General features: G+C 42.6%; 1 protein-coding gene across 4 annotated transcripts in view; it reads left to right on the top strand.

Annotated features, from left to right (window-relative positions):
• The first annotated feature begins 1,387 nt into the window (after positions 1-1,387).
• KCNT2 (potassium sodium-activated channel subfamily T member 2) overlaps positions 1,388-19,252 on the top strand; it is a 305,206-nt gene continuing 287,341 nt past the window's right edge. For 3 of the 4 annotated variants that reach the window (XM_054981907.1, XM_054981906.1, XM_054981905.1), the window contains exon 1: positions 1,418-1,512. In XM_054981907.1, coding sequence (XP_054837882.1) covers positions 1,418-1,512 — 95 coding nt within the window. Of the gene's footprint in view, positions 1,513-19,252 lie in introns of all 4 variants that reach the window. The other variant, XM_054981909.1, reaches the window with a different exon arrangement.

The raw sequence follows: 19,252 nt of genomic DNA, 5'->3' as shown, positions 1-19,252 counted from the left end.
TTAAACTGTCCTCCCTCCAGCTATTATTTCACAGACAGGGAAAAACACACACATTGCGTGTATGTTTTCCAATGCTGGACAAATAGTAATTTGCTGTGGGAAAATTGTGTAGGGGAAACAGCATTGGACTCTCTTGGAGTTGCCAGCTGATGGCTGGCCTCCAGCAGGAAATGAAGGGCCAACACATGGGGGACGGGCACTGATGTCACATGTGGTGCAATGTCACTTCCAAGGAAAACCAGAAGTGATGTCACATTGCTCTTCAAGTCTATGGTCAAACCACAGAGTTTCTGGCGAGTCCTAGAGTAATGATATCACTTCCAGTTTCCCCCAGAAGTGACCTCATGCAGTGTGCACCAGCAATTTTTTTCTCCTGCCACCTGAAGAATTGGCAAAAGGAAAAGATTGTTGCCAGTGGGCTCCTGCCATAGTGAGATACCTGGCAATCACGCTCTTTTTAATTGCCATCTGTCCCATCATGTTTGGAGAAAATAGACACCATCTGTCCCTTGTCTGGACAAAATATGAGGACTTTGCGGAAAATAGAGAAAACTCCAGCGAGCCCTACATTGAGCTCAAGGGGAATTACTTTTGAGTAAATTTTTACAGAACCACTCCATAAATCTGCAGTCTGAGGCAGTTACATATAAATTTGCCAACTGACCCTGCTTTTGACAGTAACTTGTCCAGACATGCAGATCTGTGACCAAAGTACTGGCATGTACATAAGTGGTGGGAAAAGTTTCTCCACTACATTTTGGCATGGCTAGGAGCAAATCCTGGCAAAACAGTTTGGGAATAAGCCCCGTCAAGAAATTACCATTTACTTCGGGTGAAAAACGTGGAGGATGAACAGGAGCGTCTGTTATGTAGCTTTAGATCCACACACCTATTCCTTCACCCTGTTCCATTTGCACGGGGAGGGGGAAGAAACCCCTTCCAGCCCTTCCCGCTATGCTAATCAGGCAAAGGCGATTGGTTGATAAGGAGAGGATCCCGACGACGTCACCGCTGTAGGTTCCTGACGGGCAACCCTGATTGGGTGTGTTGCCAGCGGTGGCTCCAAACGGTATTTGCATGGCTGGGGCTGGATGGAGCGAATAGGCGCAGGCGGCCCTTTGTTGTCGAGCCCGGCAGGCTGAGGAAGCTGCGCGTGCACCTGGAGGCGCTGCCCGGAGAGCTGCGGGGTGCGAGCGCGCGCGCCCTACCTCCTGTTGCGATCCAGGCTGCGAGGGAGCCCGAACTTTTGCCAGCCCGCGCGGCGGCTTTGCAAGCTCACCTGGAGGGAAATGCACCCGCTCGGTAGATTCTGCATCTCTCCTCCTTGGCTCTCGCAGTCCGAGACGCGGCGCTGATAGGGCTGCCGCCGCGTCTGCTTTTTATCATTGCTGCTTCCCCCCCTTCTTTCGCTGGCAGGATGGTGGACGTGGAGAGCGAAGTCCCCCCGCTTCCCCCCAGGTACAGGTTCCGAGATCTGTTACTGGGAGATCAGGGATGGCAGAACGACGACAGGTAAGCGGACGAGGTGAAACTCGGGGAAGGCGGAGGCAGGCGAAAGGAGGATGCTCCTCTTGGCTACTTCAGGCGGGGCATGTTCCTCGAAATTAGGAAGATGCTCTCGTCTTGATCGCTGCCTTTGGATGTTGCATATAATTGGTCGGGGTGGGGGGAGCAGGCATAAGCGGCAGATATCTGGGAACTGCCAGGCGAGCATCTATACGTGTCGTTCTTACAGCTGCACGTATAGCGATAGGTGTAAGCGGAGAGACTCGATGTGCCAAAAGTGCACGCCGCCCGGCATGCGTTCGGGCAGCGGCTGTGCGCTCATTCTCACACGTTCCTTGTGTGGATGCATAAACGTTGGTGTGTTCTGATGAGATTTATCACCGGCTTTTCAGTTGCTGAAAGCTGTTTGCAACAATTTAAAATGTAATTTTAACTTCATGTTAGTCCCCCTTTAAGCGTTCTCATTTACACCTCAACACGGAGACTGCTTTTGTTTACATGTACATGTTGCTTTATAATGCACACGTAGTGTGCATTTGCATCTGTGCCTGCACGGGCTGTTTTGCACAAACATGAAAAACCTTTGCATACATACATCTTGCACAATGCTGTTTAGACCCATACAGACAGCTGACCAGTGTATTAGAGCACTCTATCCCACTACTCATCCATATTGCACATTTACCTCCTTCCCATCCTGTCTCACTCCTGATTTCTATGCATTAAATTAGAACTCTCTCTCCATACATTTTCCCATTGCTCACATGTGTCCTTCCTTCCCCTTCCTCTTTATTTGTGTCTGGAGGCAGACTGATGCCAATCAAGGATCAAACAGTCTCCTGTTTGACTGTTTAAGTATCAACTTATTTTATATCCAAGTTACCCCATCTTTGAGATTTGGAGGGGAAAAGCATTCAACTACTACTACCTGAAGCTCACATGCCCTTTGGTAAATGCTGTAATTGTTTTTTTTGCGTGCTGCTTCATTGGCAGAAATGTTTGGCATTCACTGTTTACTTGTGGCAGTGGCTTAATAGATAAAGCACTCAAATTTATGCAAATGATGATGAGCTTTTGAACAACTAGTTGTTAGATAAGTTGAATAGGACATTGTTTCTCTCTGCTTTGATGGTGAATCAAGACAATTTGTGGGTACTTTGTGTTGATCAGATTATTAGGGATTTCTAAAAATTAAAGAAACCCTTTCCAAGCATCTCTTCTCTTTAAAACTCTTTAGATTTTTTTTGGTGGAGGGGAGGGTGAGGAAATGATTATTCTCAAAAAATGCTTATTAGGCTTTTAAGAATAGCTCCTTCTCACATCCTTTCTCTAGCTGCTTGCTGGGTCTAAATGAACTCTATTGGCAACTTCCCTACCCCTGTTATTGATCCTTCTCTTTTGCTAAATAGATGCACTATGAATTCATTCCTACAGTGGAATTTGCTTAGATTGATAGAAGGCTGCAAATCTGTATAGGGAAAAGACATAATTCAGTGATTCCCATTTAAGTGTGTTCCTTGAAATCTACACAGAGTCCTCTGTCTAGCAGGTTGCCTAGCAAGATGGATAGACCTGCAGTTCTAAAACTCTGTTAAAAAGAAGCATGGTTAAAACCACCAAGAAGTCTTCTTTTATGCAGTTAAATTGTGCAGCTGAGGAGCAGCTTTCAAGTTAAGGAATATTGCGAAGTTAAGAGACCAAAAATGTATCACTTTCCAGAAGGTAATAGCACTGGTGGTAGTCAGCCAAGGTTGCTAGGTGGTACACTTGTTATCTTGGGGTAATCCTAATAATCTGATTGCTGGGAAATATGCATGAGGAGAAATTGGCTCTATAGTGCTGTTTCTTTGCATGAGTTGTAAAGCATCTACTGTTCATAGGGTGTTGGCATCCAAGGTCCGCTTTGGTAATTCATGTAGGTCTAACAAAACATTGCAAGAGACACAAAGATAACCTTGTTGTGTGTTTCTTCTGCCCCCTTCCCTCTTAATGTTTGCAACAATTTAAAACACTGTGTGTGAGATTCCCGTGCTGTGCTTTGCCCTGATCCTGCCTGTTTGGGATGAGTTAGTACTCTGTGTGATGACATAATGTCTTGTGTGAGTGTATGTGAAAGAAAGAAAGAAAAGAGGGGCAGAAGTGTTGCACCGAGTGATGACAGGATGGCAGCTGTGTCTCTTGTAACATATAGTTTAGACCTTAAGTTCCTATTACTTGAAGGGAGCTGAAATATCAAACAGAAAAAAACAAATTGCTTGCTTTATTCCAGAAGGCCTTTCTAGGAGGCCATTGTGGTGCTTGCACCCTGACAAAAAGGGGGCAGGGAGCACTAATAATTTAGGGAGCTTTTACTGATAGTCCTTAAGTTTTGCTGGTTTAATGGTAGCAATAGGTTCTTGTGCTGTTTGCCAGATTTGATTGCTTTATCAAATAATCTGCCAGTAACCGACATGATTTCTTTAAAGCGTCTAATGATTACAGATGCTGGCGCACTATTGAAGACAAGCACGCAAAGTATAATTTACTTGATTTGCCTGGCCAACATTTGAAATGTTATTAACTATCAGAGATTTGGACTGTTAAAGTTGAAATGAGGGACTTTTTATGTACTCTGGTTATTGTTTACATGGAAGACATGTGCTAGTGAAATTGCAAATTCAGTAATGAAGATGTAATATGATTTTCTTCTAACAATTTAATATGTTTGTGAATAAACAAGAGAAACGAGCTCCGTGACCTGAACAAATGAATGTGTGACAGAGTCATGTATGCAGCCACTCACTCACACTGATGCGTTCACACAACTTTGGATTTTCATAGCTGTACAGATCTGAGAGAAATTTTTCTGTGGCTTCCATGTGGTATTATGAATGCTCTTTTTAGAAATGCATCTCAAGAGTAATGAAATGAAGATTCAGATCTACAAAATGCAGTATCTGAAAGGCAGTGCACTGTAGTTGTTAGAATGACAGATTAGAATCCAGGAAATTTGGATCCCTACTCTACTCTGGAATTCACTGGGGGACATTGGGGCAGTCACTGTCTCTCAACATAACCTTCTTCATAGTGTTATCATGAGGTTAGAATGAAGGGAGGATGTGGCCCAGAATGCTGCTCCTTGGAGTAAAGATGGGGTACAAATGTATGTGTGAAATGGCAAAGAGTCCAGGAGCACCTTTAAGACTAACCAACTTTACTGTAGCATAAGTTTTTGAGAACCATAGTTCTTTTCTGTGACACTGAGAGATCTCTGTCTTTTGGTGCTACACCTCTGAAGATGCCAGTCACAGCTGCTGGCGAAACGTCAGGAACTACAATTCCAAGACCACGCCAATACAGCCCGGAAAACCCACAACAACCATTGTTCTCTGGCCGTGAAAGCCTTCGACAATACATAGTTCTTTTCGTCAGATGCATGAGTGTGTAATAGATGCGAGAGAGACTCTTCCCTGATATAACTATCTCCAAAGTGGACAAATGTCACAACCACAAACTTCCCTTTGGCATAATTTCCTACAGGCACATGTATCACTAGATTATTTGTTGATGAACGTACATAAAACATGACTTCAAAGGTGAGGCAAGGCAACACAGAGCTTTCCCTGGGATGATTTCTTCATACACGAAAATTACCAGTTGGTGTTCCAGTACTCAATATGTACGGGTGAATCACTGTATAACTCCAGAGTCCAGACCAAAGATAAAGTGCTGCTGAAATTTGTGGTCTGGTGTTGCCCCTTGCTCATTCTTCCATATTTTTGATAAAGAGTGAGTTTTTCAAGGTCAATATTGCCTCCTCTGCAGCTTTCCACAATCTTGGATAGATGTCTTTTGCATCACCTACAGCTTGATCCTTTTAGCTGAAGATGCCAGGGATTCGTTTCACAAACCTGTTAAGGCAGTGATAGAGATGTCATATTTAGCGTCTTGGGAGCTGTAACAAACTTTTGCACTGCATAAGAAGATAATACTGAATAATCAAATGATTTCTAGTGGAAATGCCAGCGATTGAACCTGGGACCTTTTGTACGTAAAACAAGTGCTTTATGCCTGAGCTGTGCCCTCCTCTCACTGCTGTTGCTTTTGTTTTCAGTAGGGCTGAAAACAGTTTTGAGCAGTTGAGAGGATGCCAAGTCCTGGACAAAGTCTTCACTCTCTTTTCCCCATTGGGTAATTGGTGCTTTAGTACAGAGAAGTACCTGGAAGGAACAGAAATATTGCATGCGAGATTATTTATTTATATATTTATTTATTTATGTTATTTATAGTCTGCTTTTCTGCCTGAGACCAAAAGCAGATTACGTAGTGTAAGTCATTATTATGCACGGCTGAGACATCCAATAAACAATTCCAATTGTTTGGATTTTGCATTGTTTGTTGGGTTTTGATTTCAGAAAATTTGAAGGTGAGCAGAAATCTGATACAGAGCTGAAACAAAGCATAAACAATTGAGCATGACACATTAAATGATAAAGCAGAAGCATACTTACAACAGACAGTACATAGTAATATAGTCTACAGTCCCTATCCCTTTGCCAAAACATGTTCCTAAACCATTTCTTTACAGTACAGCCCTATTATATGTACAAAAAAAGTCTTCCTGAATAAGGGGTTTTTTTCCTGCAGAAACATTTTGTGTCTCTTGTAGTAGAGTTGGGAGAGTGGCATTTGGGATGCCTAGATTGTAGACTATCTGTGCAATTCTAACCAGGGTTACCCCTTGTAACCTCATTGAAGCCAACGGATTTAAAAGAGTGTAACTCTGCCTAGTACTACACTGTAAATTTCTTGGTCTGGAAAGTCTAGCTTGAGAACTCCAAAGGAGATAGGCAGATTTAAATATTGCATTCTTAAAGAACTGTGGTTGGTATTAATGAGAACATTTTGCATTCTTATGTCAGAAATAATGGTTCATGATGGAACAGCGTGGTTCTGTGAACTCTAATAAAAACAAACAAAAGCGGGGGGGGGGGGGGAAAGCCCTTTATTTTTTAAGCAGAACAGTTGAAGGAAAATTGTAAATGTTCAAGTTAGAATCTTAGTTTAACTGGAGAATGAAATATGGCTTGCAGATCTGAATTGCAAAGGACCGAACCAATTAGGTAAATCACTTTTGTTTTTGCTGTGACATTACCACTTATGTGGATGACTAGTGTGTACATATTTTCATAGAAACATTATTGCTCTTGGGGAAATTTTGGTAACATTGCCATAGAAACTGTCAGCCCTCAAATGATAGGAAATATTTCATGAAGAAAGATTGCATAACCCAGTGGTCCCTCAGGAAGCAGACAACTCTTTAGCTGCTTTATGCCCAGTGTTGATTAATTTGGAGAGCTCTAAATATACATGTTATTGGCATAATAATGCTTTTCTATACCTTTATCTGCATGCTTACTTGCCCATGTGGGTTTGCATGGATAACCTCCCATTGTTTTAAGTGGGATACCATATCCATTGTCCTCTGTCTGCTCTCAACCATCCATTATTACCAGGACCACTTCCAGTCTTCCCTTTGCTGTTGTCAGTCTTCCAAGTACCATATATATTAACTATGAACAATGTGAACAATGAAAGTTTAGTTCATGTGGACTGTTGGGGGGGGGGGTCCTGATCCTGGTTCAGTTTCCATTTATATTGTACAAGGGGTTGGCTGTAGTGCCAGAGTGTTGTCTACGGTCTCCACATTGGTCTAGGTGATGCCAGTCTGGGACTCTCCAATACCACATTGTTTGAGCTTTGATAAGTTCCATTTTCTCTGACTTCCTATTCCAGTCATGGAAGCCACAGTTAAAATACTGCATGAACATTCCTTGGAGAGAGCTTTGTTTGCATGTTTTGTGGCCTTGGTCATCCATCCTTGGTTTCAGCCTTTTGTATGGGACATGATAACAAACTTATCCCTTTAGGTGAGTAGTACTCACTCAATGGCTCGGATTCCAAATGTGGTTCTTTGACATGCCAAGTGTGGCTCTTCTGAGCACCATTTCCTAATATGCCTCCCACTATGTTCCAGAAAAATAGGCAAAGCCATTGCACTGTAGAGTTTGTAGTTGGCAGGCGGCCACCACCTTGAAACAGCTGCTGCTGGATGAACTGCAAGCTTTCCTGCACCGTGGGCCATGTTTCAAAGATGGAATTAGAGGGCACATCCTCTCCAGCAACCCTCACCATAACTTGGAGCATCTGTGATTTCACTCTGGCACCCGGATTGCTGTTGGGATGAGGACACGCTGGCCATAAGATGTGGTGGAGATTTTATTTCCCTTCCTCCACAGCCAGCTTGCTTTCCTCTGGGCACCTTGGCTATCCAATGCTGTTGCCTGAGCTGCTGTGCCTTGTGCTGAAGAGAGAGAGAGCAGGGAGGAGGGGAAACCCTTCCCCTCATTCCAGGAACACAAGGACTGGCTAAGGTTCAGCAGGCACCTGTGCTATATGCTCACAGATACTCAGGTAATTAAAAATAGCCCAATCTTGGAAGCTAAGCAGGGTCAGCCCTGGTCAGTATTTGGATGGGAGACCACCAAGGAAGGCCAAGGTTGCCATGCCGAGGCAGCCAATGGCAAACTACCTCTGAACATCTCTTGCCTTGAAAATCCTATGGGGTCACCATAAGTCTGTTGTGACATGATGACACTTTACACACAGTGACATATTTTGTATTCATCTTAGATTATTCTGTGTGTTCATGGGGTGGTGCACAGAGCATACACTAGTCATGTAGCTCTTTGGTTGATGGTAAATGTGAATATGGGTGTCTATGATCCACAGAGTGAGTACCACTGCTTTAGGCTGTTGCTGCTGTTTAAACAAATGGGTTTTAGCTGAGGTCTCTCTGGACCTCTGAGAAGTCCTGTCAGTCTCAATGTATTGCCAAGAGGAAAAGAAGAGATTGGATCTTACTCAAGACCGGATCTTGAGTAAGATTCGAAAGTCTTGTATAGCCTAGCTCATTATGAAGCACCTTCAGTCATCATACTGATACCTTCATCATGAGGATGATCACAAGATCCATTTAATGTCATTGAGCAAAGTGAATACTATATTTTTATTGAACAGTAGGTTGGTCAAATGATGGAAATAAAATATAATCTTGTTTTTCTTTCAGAGGTTTTCCTTTCTTATATTTGCCATTTCTAAAGGGGAAGAAGTAATTATGGTTTTGATGGCTAGCTCATAAGGCCTCAGTGCCAAAAGGATTAAGAACCACTGCTTAGATTGATGCAAAGGAGTTTCCACAGTGCAAAGGAGAAAGTGGAGACGGGGTGAGCTTTAAGTTTAAGACAGGGGGTGACCCTTGCAGACTCAGGTAAGAGCCTAGGAGTTATACTGGATCCAGTGTTATTACTAGAAAAACAAGTTAAGGCAGTGGCAAAAAATGCTTTCTACAACATCACTCTAGCCTGGAAGATGGCTTCTTATCTTGACACGGCTGACCTGGCCACTTGGATCCGTGCTATGGTAACATCAAGGCTTGACTATTGTAATGCTCTATACATTGGCCTCCCATCTAAGTTAACTAGGAGGCTCCAATTAGTGCAAAATGCTGCAGCTTGATTGTTATCAGGAGAGAGCAGGAGCATGAACATCACTCCCATCCTACAGTCACTCTACTGGCTACCCATCATTTAACGTGCTCAGTTCAAGGTATTAGTTATTACATATAAAGTTCTTTGGTCTGGCATACCTAGGGGACCGCCTCCCTCCCTATATTCATCCACGGCAGCTTCGCTCATCTGAACAGGGTCTCCTGCAGGTGCCAGGCTGCACACAGGTGAACTCAGCAGCAGCCTGTACACGGGCTTTCTCTGTGGTGGCACCTATCCTGTGGAATGACCTGTCTGAGGAAGTCAGAAAAGCCCCCACTCTCCTGGCTTTCTGTAAACGATGCAAAACCAAACTTCAAAAGGCTTCAAAAAGGCTTTTTACTCAAATGGGAGGACTGTATTGTAAGGATGGGGTCTCAGATGCTTCACTAACGAGTTGGGGATCATAGACTTCATCACCATTTTTGCCTTATATATTATCTGCTGCTTTAAATATGTACTCCTATGTACAACCAGTGCTCCATGTTTTCTGACGTTAGTCCCAGAATTGATTATGTTTTGCTTCAGTATTTTCTACCATGTCTTGGATTCTTGCTAATGCTATATCTTTAAACTTGTATATGTTTACCTTATGGTATTGTGGGATTAGCAAATATTAGTAAAGACTATGGATTAATCATATAGCAATAATAGTAAGCTAGCAAGAAGCATAAGATGGATTCTTTATGTTTTAAAGTAACTGGTCTCTGTCTTTAGCCACCCCCCCCCTTCTTCTCCCTAGCTGTACATGGAAAGAAAGAATGTCTATCCTTGAAGATAGATAACTGGACAGTCCTGCCAGTATATGAACAGGGCAAAGCTAGAAACAAAGGGAGAATTATAAGTTCCACCCCCTTCCCCCTTTTGGAGAAGAGAGTTTGTGTAGAAAAGTAACCAGTTGTGGAATGAAGGAAGATGCTGCTATGGAGACCAAGAAAGGATGGTACATGATGTTGTCGCGAGACTGAACGGTGGACAATAGTCCAATGTAAAGGTATAAAAGTGATCAGGTGCCTTATTCTGAATGTGACTTTCGTTTCTCCAAAATGATGTCACAAGCCCTTAAAAGAAGCATGTGCTCCTTTGTTCGGTGGTACATTCTAAGCTCATTTTGTAAGCTGGTACCCTATATTTGCAAATATACTCTGTTACAACAGCCCTTGTCTGTCTCATCTCTCTTTTGCTCAGAAGATTGGAAGGGGCAAAGGGAAAGAGCACTTTTTTGTGCAACAGTATTATATTGAAATGTACTTACTTGATACTGATTGTATTAACCTCATATTTTGTAATCCGCCTTGAGTCTCAGTGAAAAGGCAGACTATAAATGACATAAATGAAAAGTTACAATTGCTCTTCTCCAGTTGTTGTGCAAACCCAAGATCTTACTGAATGGGTGGCTAATCGGCAGCTGCATAGATTGCTCTGATAATAGCAAATATCTATTTTTCTGGGCTATGAAGAAGCATGGGGGGAAAGGGATGAGTGCTTGCTTGCTTGTTTGAATGACAAAATGTTTAAATGAGGTGGTGGAGAAAAGTCTTAAATACCTTGTATAGTTGTATTTGGCAGATACTAAATGCTTTGGTAACGTGTTAATAATCACAGTCATACAGTTTATGAGAACAGCATATTGTAATTATAATAGGGTTGCCAGGGGCCCCAAGAGATGGAAGTGCAGAGAGCAGTGAGGGGGCAGTGTGGAACTTACTGTTTAGAGGTGATTTTTACTGAAAATGGGCTTCAGTACTCCCCATGGTTCCTCCATCGCTCTGGAAAATGACATCATTTTCTGGTCTGATGGGGGGAACATGCCTACATGCTTTTCCCCATGTCTTTCTCCCTGTCAGCCAGGTGAATGGGGCCAGGGGGGCAGCATGTGGGGGACGGGTTTCCCCTCCCTGGGGCGGGGGCGGGGGGCATGCCTAAATTATAAGCATATTTTACCACCATTCTTTTCAGGAGAATACCTTTTTTTTTTAAAGTTATTCATATGGCTATTCACAAGAGAATAAAAACTCTCTTTGTGATAAGTGTATATTAAAAGTAATGGTACCATAATGAAATAATAATTCAGAGATGAGATCCTTTATATATTTTGCCAGGCAGCATAAGCAGACTTTGTCTTTAAAGGATTTTGATATGTTTACTCTTGAAGTGTTGTAAAGCTGTATAGGGAGTTAACTTCTGTATATTATGGGAATATGTTACAGACTTTCTTAAAGATGTTGTAGTAAGAGACAAGAGTGTTATAATCCTCTGTAGATTTCTATATCTTTGGAGTTTCTTTTAAAAAAACACCTTTCTCCAAGGAGCTAAGGCAAGCATAGGTAGCATTCTTCCTTTCCTTCATTTTGTCCTTACAACAAGCTTGTGAGGAAGGTTGCGCTGAAAGGCGGTGAGTGGCCCAAGTGAGCTTTGTTTCTGAGATGGGATTTGAACCTAGGCCTAGCCAGTGCCATTACACTGGCTCTCAGTAGGGATGTAGTGACAGGATCACTTGAAATGTGTGTACTAGTATTTGATAGCAAATTAAATAAGCATCTCCCTTTCACCCCCCTTTAGATGTTATTTCCTGAAGGAGATTTTTACAGCTCTAAATGCCCTTAGATTTTAAATACTTACTTGGTTCAATAAGTCTGAACAGCTAATGAGGTGCTAAGACATTTCTAATATGTGATATGCCAATAATGACACTTACAAAGGAAATTGCATGAAAATCTGAATTACATACATTTATATAGTTTTTTAAATTAACTTTTTATTATTGTTTAATGGGTTAGAAAATGGTTTGGATCCAGTGAACTTTTTTACTCCCTCTCCCTCAGTTCTCCTCCATATAACAGCACCTGTCCCACATGGCTTTTTGTACATGCAGGTCCTGTGATTCTTAGCACATCCTTTTTTAAACGGTAAAAGGAGATTCCTCAGACTTTTTTTTCACCTGCAGAAAAGCTGGTTGGAACCAGCACATCAAAGCGCTAATTTTGGCTGTTCATCCTGATACATAAAAAAAGATTTGGTGTGTGTTCATTCCCTTTATGTGCCATTCTATATATACAAGATGAATTTTAGTCAAAAGTGAGTGGTGACTTATTGATTTTCAAATTCTAGTAGCTGTCTTAACCCTAATCCCATCTAGAACAGGTGATACTGGTGCACCAGTAGCATTTCAGTCTTGTTAGGATTAAGCTTCAGTTTATTAGCCCACTTCCACACCAAAATAGCCTCCAGGCATTGGTTCAGGGATCAGCTGGAAGCATAAGGTACAGCTAGGGTTATGAACTTTGGTTTAGAAAATTCCTGGAGATTGGGGGCTGGATCCTGGGGAGAGCAGGGTTTGAGGAGGGGAGGGACCTCAGCGTGTTATAATGTCATCGAGTCCACCCTCCAAAGCAGCCATTTTCTCCAGGGGAACTGATTTCCATCACCTGGAGATCAGTTGTAATTCTGGGAAATTTCCGGACCCTACCTGGAGGCTGGCAACCCTAGCTGAGTGTCATCCTTATGTTCATAACCCAGCCCAAATCTCCAGATTATCTCACCCAGCTATTTCATCTAAATGTTAAAGAGTGTAGAGGACCAGATGAATCCTTGCAGGTCCCCACAAACCAAGGGTCTGAGCAGCAGTCCCCCAGCATCAGCTTCCTAAACTTGGCCGATTCCAGATGCCTAACCTTAAGGCGCTTCATGCCGCCCTCTTCCGGATCGCGACGGGGAAAATGCAAAATATCGCATTTCCTCGCGCGAGTTTTGCACGACGACGCGCAAAACTCACGCGAGGAAACGCGATATTTCGCATTTTCCCCATCGCGATCCGGAAGAGGGCGGCATGAAGCGCCTTAAGGTTAGTCATCTGGAATCGGCCCTTATCTTCCAAGTAGAACTCCAAAATGGTGTTCCAGGCTGGAAAGGCAGTCCAGGAGGATACGATGATCAACTGTGTCAAAAGCTGCTGCAAGGTCCAGGAGAATCAACCAAATCATACCCCCTTTGTTTATCTCCTGATGGAGGACATCCACCAGGGTGACGAAGGCTGTTTCAGTCCAATAACCAGGACTAAAACCAGATTAGAAAAGATCCAAAAAATCTGATTCATCCAGGAAAGGTTGAAGTTGTTCAGCCAATACCTGTTCAGTCACTTCATTTAAGATTGGAACATTTGAGACTGGTTAATATTTATTAAAATCTCCTGGGTCCAGAGTTATGGTGACAGCACTTTTCTCAAGGAGGTATTAACTACATCTAAGATCCAGTCAGCCAGCCTCTTCCTGGCAGATTTAAGTAGCTTTGCAACTACTAATGTGGAGTCCAAGTTGAAATGGATGCAAGGGATTTCTTTGGCAAAGCGATGAGCAAAATGGTCACCATGTGACACTAAGCAATTTACCTCCTCCTACAGCCCAGATCTCTGATCACCCAGAACAGATCAGCAGAACTACATTGTGCAGATGCAATGGTGGTGGAAAACTGTTGTTTCTTCGCTGCCATCATTGCTACAGAGTACACTTTAAAATGAGTTTTCACCCATGTCTTACCAGATTCATTCTGAGTCTTCTGCTGTTGCCCTTGTATTTTCATTGTTCACAGCTCCTCAGTAAACCAAAGGGCTACCAGGGTTCTATCACTTAAGAAAGGGTGCCTGGGATCAATCATGTCAATAATTGATCCCAGGCACCCAATAACCTGGGTTATTTCCTCGTTCCAGAGTCAATGAGGTCATCAACAGAAGTACCAGCCATATCAACAGAAAAACCCTTTAGAGTAATCAAAAGACTCATTGTATCCATCTGGCGTTGTTGGTGGATCACTTTAATAGTTCCCCTACTTCTGCTGAGTCTTGGTATCCCTTTAAGTCCAAACCTGAGCAAATACTGATCTGTCTATGACAAAGGAACCATCATCGATTCCCCCATCTTCAGATTGCATTCATTCCACCCAGATCATGTGTGTGACCTGCAAGAGGCCCATGGTCATCATGGAAACAGTGAAATCCTGAGCTTCTCCTGACAGGACAGCCTCATCATGAATGTTGAAGTTCCCCCAGAACAAACAGCCTATGGGGTTGGCTCTGCCTCCTGTGGCAGCCATATTGTGTTTGCATCCACCACCCTGTGCCATTTTGTGTTGCACCCACCACCCTGTGTCAGAATTCCACAGGTGCTCACAGGCTCAAAAAGGTTGGCAACCCCTGTGTTAGAGAATCCAGTGTTGTTTGTTAGGTTTTTTTTGATAGAATTCATTTCCATGAGATGTTGCAATGGCTTCTATCTTAGATGACTATTGTTATTATTAGACAAATTCATGTTCTTTCAGTGGCTATTTGGTTTGGTTTTGACTGCTTGTGAAGCTGTATGTGTGTGTAAAGGGTTGTCAAGTCACAACAGACCCCACTGGATTTTGTGGCAACCCCATAGGATTTTCATGGTAAGAGATGAACAGAGGAGGTTTGTCATTGCCTTCCTTGAGAAGCAGTATACCACTGACTAAAAGATTCTAGAAATGAGTAGTAGAGGGGTCAGTTGTCAACAGTATCCTCTGCGACTCCTAGAGTTTTTGACTACTTCTGAAGAGTGAATACTAATGCTTGCTTGTGACCAGCAAGGAAAACCTTTCTTATTGACCTGATACTGGTGTGCATTTCAACATTTTTCTTTCTGCCGTCTTTTAGATTGCCTCTTTAAGACAGAGAAAGCATATTGTTTACTAAGTATAAAAATATTATAGGCATCTGTTTGGGCAATAAAAAATAGAAAATACTCTTGTAAATCTCTTGGCAACAATAGAGAACCTAGAGGTATAAGTAAAATATTCCATAGGGAAAATTACAGTGATAGAGGTGCAGAAACAGTGGAAAGGTTTTGATTGTTTTGGCACAAGTGTACCATAAACGCAGCTGGCTAGAAGAATAGCTGTAGGCCTTGGAGGATTGTTGTTTTGATAGTTGTCTAATGGTGAAAATAGCTTTCTGCCGCTTAAATTTTCACTTGAATTATCTAAGCAAATTGGCAAGACCTCATCGTAATTATGATGGATGCCAGTTAGTGTTTTCCACTGGCATTTTTACCTTGGGATTTGGCACAGATTTTAACATGGGAACAACCCTAACAATGGTAGGGTTATTGAGCTTCCTGTATTAAATCTTCCACTCCTTCTGTTCAGTTTGCAGAATGCTGATAACAGCAGAGCACTGAGAAATAGCAAGGCATGCTTGTAAATACTTAACCACCTGTGGCAAATAAGAATTACTTCGAGGTGACCAGGCAGGAGAGAACCTTTTCTTTTTTTGCAATAAAAAAGGAGGTTGTTTTGCTCTTTTCTTTTTTCCTCTGCTCCTCCCAGCTACCCAAACGTCTGCGTTCTAGTAACTCTTTTCATAGACTGGTAATTATAATATGCAGTTTATCACAACTAAACAAGTAACTATAGCCTAGGAAGAAGTATGGAATCCTATAAGGAACCAGGGCTATAGAGAGAGGACCCAAGTTAAAACATAGCATTGAGGCCTTCTTCCCCTTCACCCAACAGTAAATAATATAGTGTATCTAAATTCTCAGAATATTGACATGATTTATTTTATAGTGTGGCATATATAAGAAGTCAATTATTCATTTAGAAAATGTATATGCTGACTCTCCAGAGACTTGCTCAAGGTGGCTTACAACTAATACAACAAAACAAAGCCATAAGAACACACATTGTAAAGTGATTCAGATAAAACAATCTTCAGGCCAGAAGCAGCCCCAAAACAACTAAACGAAATAAAAACCCTTCAGTTTAAAAGCCTGGTTAAAAAGAAACGGTATGGCCCAGTGCCTAAAGGAATGAGGACAGGTACCAGGTGAGTCTCATGGGGAGATCATTCCAAAGATGAGGCACCACCACTGGGAAAGGCCATTCATAACCAAGTTTCTTTGCTTGTAAGCTACTTTCCTTAAGGTCAGAAGGGAAAAATCAGATGGCCAAATCTTGTTTGTCCATTAATCTTAGACAATATGAAGCAATGCATGCTGGGCCTCTTTAACTTTGTGGAACACTTAGTTTTCCTATGTTCCTTCCATCTGCATCCCTGTGAGGAAGGGATGGTGTGTGAGCAGGCCAACCACACCCATGTTCTCCGAACTATAAATGAATTAAGGTGCAATGTTGAATATGCTTATTGTAAAGCAATACCCAATGAAATCAGTGGTACTTCTACCAAAAAAGAGGGTGCAGTTCCTATATTCCAGTACCCGTCAAGTTAGGCTGCCAGTCCCCCAGTGGAGGAAAGGGATCTCCCACTCCCAGGCTCTGCCCCCTGCCGCCGCTTGCCTAACCGGTGGAGAGAAAAGGTCTTGGGGAATGGGCCTGGCAAAAACCTCCTGGGTGAGTGTGCAGTGGGCATGCGCTCCACAGGCGCAATGGCATCACTTCCAGAAGTGAAGTCATCGTGCCTGCTGGTGAGGACGCCAGGAAGGTAAGTGCTAGATCCTCCCCTCCCACTGGGAGGATAAGGGGATCTGGCAGACCTACCTTCAAGTTACATCTGTAGTTCAGATTCCTGCACTTTCTGTACAAAGTGGCAAGTGTGAGAAGTTTCCTGGAAAAAGGAAGTATAATTATCTGGGGTTAGGTCTAAAGTCCACTAGGAAGTTCCATCCTTTTCCTCTCAGGAGGAATACCAGCAATGGGAAGTCAACCTCACCCTAACAGGATGCAAATCCTACTTGACTTTATCAGATGGATTTCTCTTTCCTACCCTTCCCGACCATTCTCTCCCGTTGTATATCTTGCTACTCATAAACTCAAGGGCAGGAATTATGTCTTATTTTTATGTAAACACAACCCTTGCCATTAGAATTTTGTTAAAAGTTTAGTATATGAGAACTGTGGCCTTGTGCAACCAATGTGTAATGAGCATGGGAGTGTTCAGTAGAAGATAAACCCAGGATGAAAGATGGGCTGTTAGGTAGTTCTGGTTACCACAGGGGCAAGGGAAGGCTATGGCAGGGACCATGAGCGAAAGAAAGAAAAAACTGATAGGTAAGTAGAAGAAGAATAGTTAGAGAAAACCAAAGAGAACCTGAAGAGTAGAACTAAGGAGTCTCTGAAAGAGAAGAGACGACTTGTACAGTGAATCCAGGAGGGCAAACAGAGGCGTGAGAGATCTCAGCAGCTGAGAGATTGGCTCCAAACAAAAAACCCACTGAACCAAATGAGGAAATGGTACATGGCATCTGTGGGAAGGCTGCACCTGTACTTCACAAAGTGTGTGTGACTGTTTGGGGGAAAAGAGAACCTGTCTTTATTTTCTGAGGTGAATTTAGATGTTTGCATAAGTTGATTTGTTCGGTTAGTTAATAGCAATTTTTAAAATGTGTTATTTATAGCACACTAACAAAGGAATTGGTTTAGCGAATGCCTGTTTTCTCAGTTTCTGACTTACTGTATTAAATCTTACTTTGGTGGAGAACGAAGTGAGTATTGCTTTCTGGAACAATCCATGCAGTTGGGGTTTAAACAATGTTCCTGAGGGAAAGGTAAAAAGGTAAAGGTAGTCCCGTGCAAGCACCGAGTCTTTACTGACCCATGGGGGGATGTTGCATCATGACATTTTCTTGGCAGACTTTTTACGGGGTGGTTTGTCATTGCCTTCCCCAGTCATCTACACTTTACCCCCAGGAAACTGGGTACTCATTTTACCGACCTCGAGAGGATGGAAGGCTGAGTCAACCTTGAGCTGGCTACCTGAACCCGGCTTCTGCCAGGATCAAACGCAGGTCATGAGCAGAGCTTGGGCTGCAGTACTGCACTCTGCACCATGGGCTGAGGGAAAATGAAAAAAAAAATTGAGAGGGAAATATTGAAAAATAGTAAAATGTTCTCTCTCTTCATCATAATTTCCTAAGTGCAATTTCACTGATTGGCCAGGCTGTCACAGAAGTCTTACTTGAGTCTCTTCATATGTACCATCTAGGCCAGTCTTGCTGCTAAGTCTGCAAAAAATAATGATCAGAAAAAGCCTTCCTGCCCACCTCTATTTGCTCTTTGATATTGTGGCATATCAATGACATAATGAAAGTGGGTCAGCTAGCTTTGTGATTCTCAAACTTCAGTAGGAACTTGAAGCCCACCATTTTGATGTAAAAACCTTTGTGGACTCCAAGCCCTCCCCTCCTCACTCACCAGCACATGCTGTACACTGCACAACAAAGTCCTGTTGAAGCTTTTTTCCTGTCACATTCTCAGAACAATACTGTGACACCCTTATCAGCTATACTTTACAAGTTTAAGTAAAAAATTGTATCATCTGTTGGTGACCTGCAAGGTTAGTTCTGAGGTAGCTGATTTTAAAGACCCTAACCCAAGTTCTAATAAATCTCCTGACTTGATTGGAAGGAATTTTGCACTGGAGATGGCAAGAAACTTACTTTATTGGTTAATAACTTCTAGTGAGAGGCCAACTAAACAGGGATGGGAGGCCTGTCAGAAATTCAGAGCTGCTGATAGAAATGAAAAAGACTGGTATCACATAATGCCTGAACTTCCCAGTGTTCAGTTGACAGCCTCCCTTGGATATTGTCTGTGGATATAGAGTGGCACCTCTGTCTATGCTAAAATCCTTTGTATTGGAAAATAGAGTGAAAACCAGTTCAATTTTATACTGGAAATAACTGAGATGAGTGCATTTGGGCAGTCCTTAGCCAGTAAGAGTTCCAGCCATCACTTTGCACATTTTGGGCTGGTGCTCTTGAGGTATTCTGGAAATTAAGTGATTGTGGTCTGCAGTGGCAGCAGCAGTTATGAGTACCTGTCCCCTTCCCCTGAGGTGGAGAGTCTTTGCCTTCATTCCTTAATGAGCAAAAAAACAAACCAGCTAGCCAAACGCCAGAAGACTCCGTTTTCATGTTAGGTGTCGTGTATGCCATGCATCCATGCCATTGTTGTATGTTATCAATGTATGCTGACTTTTATACTGGGATTGATGTGGGCAATTCTACCATTGTGGTCTGCTGCATTTTACACTGCATTTTATATTATAATACTGTATCTTGTGCATTTTATGAGAAGACTCCTGAGGGTGTCCAGACTGCTAATATTAATTGCCAAGGGAGCTAGCAAGCTCTTCCTCATCTTTAAGAAATATGCGCTTTCATTTCTGCGTGGCCTTGGCTAAGAGCTTG

Source organism: Eublepharis macularius, chromosome 5 (genome assembly GCF_028583425.1).
Source record: "Eublepharis macularius isolate TG4126 chromosome 5, MPM_Emac_v1.0, whole genome shotgun sequence".
Taxonomy (NCBI): Eukaryota; Metazoa; Chordata; class Lepidosauria; order Squamata; family Eublepharidae; genus Eublepharis; species Eublepharis macularius.
Note: the sequence above shows the minus strand (reverse complement) of the source record. Positions and strands in the feature narration are given on the sequence as shown.